The sequence below is a fragment of the Oncorhynchus keta genome, chromosome 28 (assembly GCF_023373465.1).
Source record: "Oncorhynchus keta strain PuntledgeMale-10-30-2019 chromosome 28, Oket_V2, whole genome shotgun sequence".
NCBI lineage: Eukaryota > Metazoa > Chordata > Actinopteri > Salmoniformes > Salmonidae > Oncorhynchus > Oncorhynchus keta.
This window is the reverse complement of record NC_068448.1, coordinates 14,431,306-14,438,628: the sequence shown is the minus strand read 5'-3', so window position 1 is coordinate 14,438,628 and position 7,323 is coordinate 14,431,306. Positions and strand designations below refer to the sequence as shown.

At 44.2% G+C, this 7,323-nt stretch overlaps 1 protein-coding gene across 1 annotated transcript in view; it reads right to left on the bottom strand.

Annotated features, from left to right (window-relative positions):
- Positions 1 to 448: 448 nt before the first annotated feature.
- LOC118360670 (photoreceptor ankyrin repeat protein-like) overlaps positions 449 to 7,323 on the bottom strand; it is an 11,150-nt gene continuing 4,275 nt past the window's right edge. Inside the window, exons 3-6 of the mRNA XM_035739959.2 lie at positions 7,260 to 7,323; positions 6,827 to 6,967; positions 5,118 to 5,297; positions 449 to 4,819 (exon numbers count right to left, since the gene is read on the bottom strand). The exon at positions 7,260 to 7,323 is cut by the window's right edge and continues 66 nt beyond it. Coding sequence (XP_035595852.1) covers positions 4,143 to 4,819; positions 5,118 to 5,297; positions 6,827 to 6,967; positions 7,260 to 7,323 — 1,062 coding nt within the window. The 3' untranslated portion in view covers positions 449 to 4,142. The remainder of the gene's footprint in view (positions 4,820 to 5,117; positions 5,298 to 6,826; positions 6,968 to 7,259) is intronic.

Here is a 7,323-nt window from a genome sequence, read left to right as displayed (position 1 = left end):
GGCAGCACCAGCTAGGCAGCGCCAACTAGGCAACACCAGCTAGGCAACACCAGCTAGGCAACACTAGCTAGGCAGCACCAGCTAGGCAGCGCCAACTAGGCAACACCAGCTAGGCAGCACCAGCTAGGCAGCGCCAACTAGGCAACACCAGCTAGGCAGCACCAGCTAGGCAGCGCCAACTAGGCAACACCAGCTAGGCAGCACCAGCTAGGCAGCGCCAACTAGGCAACACCAGCTAGGCAGCCCTAGCTAGGCAGCACCAGCTAGGCAACACCAGCTAGGCAGCACCAGCTAGGCAGCGCCAACTAGGCAACACCAGCTAGGCAGCACCAGCTAGGCAGCACCAGAAGAATAGAAAGATATCATTCTATTTCTAAGGACAGCACAACAGCACAGTTTGTTTTGTTGTTGTGCCATAATCTCACAGAGACAGGAGGGAGAATTAAAACCTATTTAGGATTTTATTCAATAGAATAGAGAGTCAGGCAATGTCTGCTTCTACAAGAAGTTGAGCACTTTTCAAATTTTAAAGTAGAGCACATCCTGAATGAAAATACCTGTGAAACATAAATGTGCATTTGTACAGTAACATAATGTGCCGTGCAGCCATTTTTCTAAGTTATAGAAAACATGAGTCATCATGGAAAAGCATAAACAGTCTGTGATATACAGTATGTATCTCCTGTCTGAGGACTCCCAGTCACAAATGCTACCCTATTCCCTATTGAACAGGGCCCATAGGGCTCTGGTCAGAATTCGTGCACTACATGGGGAATAGGTTGCCATTTTGGAGGCAGACTCAGTCTTTAGTAAAAGGTGCTACTATGGTCTCTCTCTGACCTCCTTAGGGCTTTTATTTTGATGTAGACTGTATATTGACTAGTTCCCCAACTGCAAAGGGGAACTGAGACAAATATTGTAGAGATACATTGAGAAAGTTTCATTGGTTCTATCTTGGTAGGTTGATCTACTGACATGAAAAGTTGATGAGTGTCTTTTGTAAATTTAAAAATGATTGCTTTAGTTTGAATCTTATTCCTCCTACCTATTTGTCTGTTTGTTTTTCCAAATGGATCTTGTTTGTTTATTTATAGACTGATATTTATGGTCTGGAGATAGCGGTCTAAGAGCACTGCAATGCTTGGAGCGTCACTACAGACCTGCGTTCGATCCCAGGCTGTGTCACAACCGACCGGGAGTCCCATAGGGTGACGCACAATTGGCCCAGTGTCATCCGGGTTAGTGGATGGTTTGGCCGGGGGGGGGGATGTACTTGGGGTGTTTCCTCCGACACATTGGTGCAGCTGGCTTCCGGGTTAAGTGTGCGGGTGTTAAGAAGCGCGGTTAGACGGGTCATGTTTCAGAGGACGCATGACTCGACCCTCTCCCGACCCCATTGGGGAGTTGCAGCGATGAGACAAGATTGAAATCATGAAATTGGAGAGAAAAAAGGGGGTAAAATACAAAAAAGCCCCATTAAGTTTTAAGTACAAAAGAGATCTGCACAATGACTTGGAGGATTACTGGCCGAGTGGACATTACCCCTCCCATGTATTGCATCCTTTGGGTTATGCCGCTACCTATGGTTAGGTTGTGTGGTTACGCCCCATGGTTACATGCATATCTATAGTTAGTCGCTATGGTTACAGACGTATTGTTAGTCTTTATGGTTACGCCCCATGGTTACAGATGTACAGTATATATATTTAGGCTGTATGGTTACGCCCCATGGTTACAGATGTACAGTATATATATTTAGGCTGTATGGTTACGCCCCATGGTTACAGATGTACAGTATATATATTTAGGCTGTATGGTTAAGCCCCATGGTTACAGATGTATCTATATTTAGGCTGTGTGGTTATGCCCCATGGTTACAGATGTATCTATATTTAGGCTGTATGGTTACTCCCCATGGTTACAGATGTATCTATATTTAGGCTGTAGGGTTACTCACTATGGTTACAGATGTATCTATATTTAGGCTCTGTAGTAGATGGGTAAAAAAAAGCCAACTCTGAATATCCCTTTGAGCATGGTAGCACTTTGGATGGTGTATCAATACATCCAGTCACAAAGATACAGGCGTCCTTCCTAACTCAGTTGCCAGAGAGGAAGGAAACCGCTCAAGGAGTTCACCATGAGGCCAATGGGGATTTTAAACGAGTTACAGAGTTAAATGGCTGATATGAGAAAACTTTGTGTAGATCGTTGACAAAAAAATGTACTATTAAATCCAGTTGAATCCCACTTTGTAGCACAAAAAATGTGGACAAATTCAAGGGGTGTGAATACTTTCTGAAAGTACTGAAAGTACTGACTATAGTCAGGCTGTATGGTTACGCCCCATGGTTACAGACGTATCTATGATTATGTTGTATGGTTACACCACATGGTTACAGACGTATCTATGATTATGTTGTATGGTTACACCCCATGGTTACAGATGTATCTATGGTTAGGTTGTATGGTTACACCCCATGGTTACATACGTATCTATGGTTAGGCTACATGGTTATTGTCTGATCTGACTGTGACTATAATAGCACCAGTTAACAAGCTCACTGAGCTCACACACTAACCCAGCTTAGCCTATAGCCAAAGCTGCTAAATCTATCGGATATAGGGGGAAGAAGGATCATCACTAAGTCACATGGATGTTGTGTTTTTAAACGTTTTAATGTTTGGTTTTGTAATAGAATATTGTAGGAGCCGTATCTGACACATCAATGGTTTTTGACTGGCAAAAGCCACTACACATACGATTTTCTGGATCCTTGACGAGGATGATGATGTTATTTAAAAAGAACCATCACATACTATTAGGACAGAAGCTGATTCCTACTGAATAACATACTTCAAATTTCAGCTCCATCACAACTTGTGAACTGGATCAACAAACAATTTCTTGTAACTGATCAGGTTTGTGCAGCATAATAATACGCCACTCAGGTTTATCTTTAAATACCTGAGCCTCATCAAAACTGAGGGGATCCCTGATATTATATTCCTACTCTTGATAAAAGTCCTCTCACCGGTAACAGTAAAAAATCTACTTCTTTCGGAAGACTGCTAATTGGAGTACATAGGAAAACAAAGCACAGAGCAGATTGGAACTCAGACGTGCGTTGTGGTCAGACCTGGGTTCAAATACTATTCAAAATCTTACAAAAACATTCAGTGTTTGCTTTAGCTTGCCTGGAGTGCCAGTTGGGTGTGGTTTGCACTTTTGGGACTTTTATATTGTTTCCATATCAACAGGCAAGCTCTCTCAAGCACAGCTGAAACATTTGAAATGCTTTTAAATTGTATTTGACCCCAGGTCTGGTTGTGCTATATCTGACCATGAGGTTTATCAAACAGGCAACTCTGAAACCCTGTTCATAATCCTCCCTAATCATTTGCCTAACTCATGTTAATGTCCTGTTTCTTTTTCAGGAAGTACCTTGCTTATCAGAAACTAGAGATTTCTTTGCTATGGCTCTGGTTCCCTCACAGTTTCGATTGGTTAGTTATGAACATGGAAGACCAAACAAACTCTACTGATATTTTTAACAACTGAACTAAAATAAATAAATCAACAAAATAATTTAAAACAGAAAAATAGAATTCCACATAATAATGTCTAGGAATGTCCAGGCCATTGCAGTCTTTACAGCCACATATCCCAGCAGAGAGGAAAAACAACAGTCAATCCATTAGACTTAGTCCGGCTTAGATGCTAGTTTCCACCCATGTTATTGGAGGCCCCAAGGTAGGGCTGCAACTGAGCCTCCATGATGACCCCAGGCAGGTGCCACCACAGGGGAGCTGTCCCCTTGTCCGTCTTATATGACATCATCACAGTGGATACAATGCAGTTAGTAGCAGATGACAGCAAAGATGGTGGATAAATCAAGATAGTTCTCTCAGGCCATTTATCATTGAAAAAAATGGTCTACTTAACAGGGGTGGGTCTCCCATGGACACCAATGCAATAGCAGCTGGGTCTGGTCTACTCAGTTCATTGACTTTCATTCAATCAGTAAACAAAACTGCGAGTGGGGTGTCTCACTTCCTCTTCTGTCTGATGACAGCACAGAGGTCGCTCTATTTTCCCAGAGTTCTGTGCTCCCACTCTGTGGCACTTTACAGACAGCAGTTTAACTTGCCTTGGCAGGCTCCTTTGACTTGGCCGCCACCTTGGCTGCCTTCTTCTTAGCTTTCTTAAGTGCCTTCTCTTGCGCTTGCTTCTCTTCCTCCAACTTTTCCTTTTCCTTTTTCTTCTCCTGCTTCTCCGCCTTGTACTTCCAGACTGGAGGCTCCAGGTGACCCTTGTGTCTCTTCGCCTTCTTCGCCTTCTTGGGTGTTTTGTCTTGAGACTTGGTGAAGGTGATCTTGGGGATGCAACCAGACGGGAATACAGAGTTCCGGTGGGCAATGGAACAAGGAATGAAGTTCCGGACGCCGCTGGCAGCCATCGAGAGAATACTATCCCTCCACTCCGCGTTCGAGCAGCAGTTGGCGAGTGAGAAGGGGCTCGACGACGCTGGCGCAGGCTTGAAGGAACATTTCACACCGTTACTATGACACACAGAGCTTTCCTCCAGGTCCTTACTGCTGTGCTTCTCCATCAGCTCCGGCACGGCCAGGCGCCTCTTCCCGAGCTCGGGGGGGCTTGTGGGGCAGAGGGGCCGGCAGCCAGTGGAGACTAGAGGGCTGTGGATGGATGTGGTCATCTTCACCAGGTGGTCCATCACTCCGTTGTCCTGAGGGTCCCTGGGTAAGCTAATGGTCAGGCTGTCCTTCAGACGTTGAGTCAGTGTTTTGGGGATCATGGCTTTAGAAGAAGACAGAAGATAGAAGATTACTTCTATGTAGAACACCTAGTAACATTTGTTGCATTGCAATACAGTTTGATGCAGATTTATTGTCACAGAGACACACTATAGAGAAACACACATATTCTACGCACACCCAATGGAGAGGTTGGATAAATGGGTCAGCCGCAGTGCAGCGCCCTTGGAGCAGTTTATAGGTTACAACAGCAGGCTACTGGACAAATGCCCACCAGCTTTTTCCCAGCCGGGGCAGGGATTGTAAACGACACCCTCTGGTTGCTGGCCTGCCTCTCTAACCTTTGGCAACCAGCTCCTTCAGCTCGGGCCACTCTATCACGTAGCTGTCGCAGAACTGCTCGGCGATGGGGTGCGCCTGGAGAAAACGGAGACGCTGCAGGACCTCGAAGCGACCCGTCTTCAGGGCCCAGTCCATGATGCTTTTCCCCCGGACCTCATCCACTACGTTGATATCTGCACCTGGACATCGGGAAAGGCAGGGAGACAGAGAAACATGAACATACATCCAAAATGATCACAGGAGCTAGGCAACAAGGTTAGGCACTAAAGAAATGAGGGAAACTGATCAAGATTAGATTTTTATAATGTAATGTGTGAGGCATGTACTCTGACAGTTCAAAGAAAATTCAAGTCAATGTAATCGTCCTACTAAGTGGCCAGTGAAGGAACTGTAAAATGTGGAGGGAGATAGAGGATATAAACATAAACAGCAATACACTTTGAGTTGGGCTATTCAATTCTGGTTCTGTGGGGTTGAAACACTTCCATCAGGGACCAATTCAGACCTGGGACACCAGGTGAATCCAATTTACAGGTAGAAGCAAAAAAACAGAAATGTTTTGGCCTGCCAGGGCCGGATTGAACAGCCCGGCGGCTACGGAGAGGAGAACTATCACTATTTGTTTGGCTAATAATTAGACAGTATGTGTTTATGAACATCTCCAGTTTGAAGCAGGAGAATCAAGGGTTTCAATTAAAGGGACAATCAGCAGTTGAAACAATGTTTCTAGTGCTGATTGCCGCTTTTAGGTTATTTGGTTAATTAGTTCTTAATTATTTACTTGGATGCATTATTGGATGGTGTCTATTACAGAGGCTTGTCCTCAAGCATTTACTCAGCTGAAGAGGAATGCATTATAAGGCATGTGGACGTAACACAAATTACACCCAAAGCTGTTTTTTGTGTCTACAGATCACAGACGGCCATTGGCACCTTAATAAGGGAGGACGGGCTCATTGTAATGACTGGAACGGAAATAATGAAATGGTATTGAACACATCAAACACGCGGTTTCCATGTGGTTGATACCATTTCATTCACTCCATTCCATTATTATGAGCCGTCCTCCCCTCAGCAGCCTGCTGTGGTACAGATAAGAATAGGTAGTAGGGTGACTTGATGGTGACCTGTTTTGACTTATGTAGCGTTAATAGGTGTTACCACAGCCATGTCTCTATCAGTCCTGGTAAATCCACACAAAGCTAATCCAGCCTGCAACCCAAAAAGCTAGTCCCAGATTAGACAAGAAGACGAGAATAGAAAACCAACATCCTCAGATTTGACCCTTGAACTCAGATAGATGTGCGTCATCATCCTTCTCCACCTAAATGGCTGTCATAATCATACACTGTGTCTGTGTCTGAAATAGCACCCTATTCCCTATATAGTGCACTATTTTTTTAAAATGTTCTTTAACACATTCACAGTAACCATAGAAACCAAATGAATAATACAATAGTCAATCTAGTTCTATGATGATAAGTTGATAACCCATTTCACCATAGTAACTGTGCTTCTACTGATTTGAGAATAAACTTATTAAAGATATCAGTTAGGAAGTTGTCAGTATGGAGAGGGAGGGTTTTTGCGCCACTTGGAAAAGGAAAACCCATGGAAATAGTCTTTGGAAGTCCTTCCAACCCTGCACTCAAAGACTTCTGTTCAATGACTACTCCAATTCTTGATTTGACTGACTATAGCCACTTACCGGCCATGAGGAGGGAAGACACACAGTCTACCCTGCCTTGCATGGCTGCCTTGATGAGGGCAGTGAAGCCCCGGGTGTCCCTCACCTCCAGGTCTATCTTAGGGTAGTAGTTCAGGATGAAGTTTAGAATGGAGATGTAGCCTGGGTGGAGAGAGGGGCTGTTATTAGGAAGGTTTAAGTTGCCATAGTTGTTATCACCAGTGGAATTGGGTGGGAATCTTCAGGGGAACATTTTAACAAGTGTTGTAACTGAATGGCCGTTGACTATGATTATTAAGTTCCCAGTTGATTTAGTTCCAGTTACACCCCTGAGTATAATGCTGTGACCCCTACCAGATCATGGAATAGGCGCTTCTATTGATATGATATGATATGATATGATATGATATGATATGCTCACCAAAGCTAGCCAGCATATTATTGCAATGCTTACCGGCCTGGGCAGCGATCATCAGTGCTGTGTTGCCTTCGTTGTCCTGATGGTTAATGTCGATCAG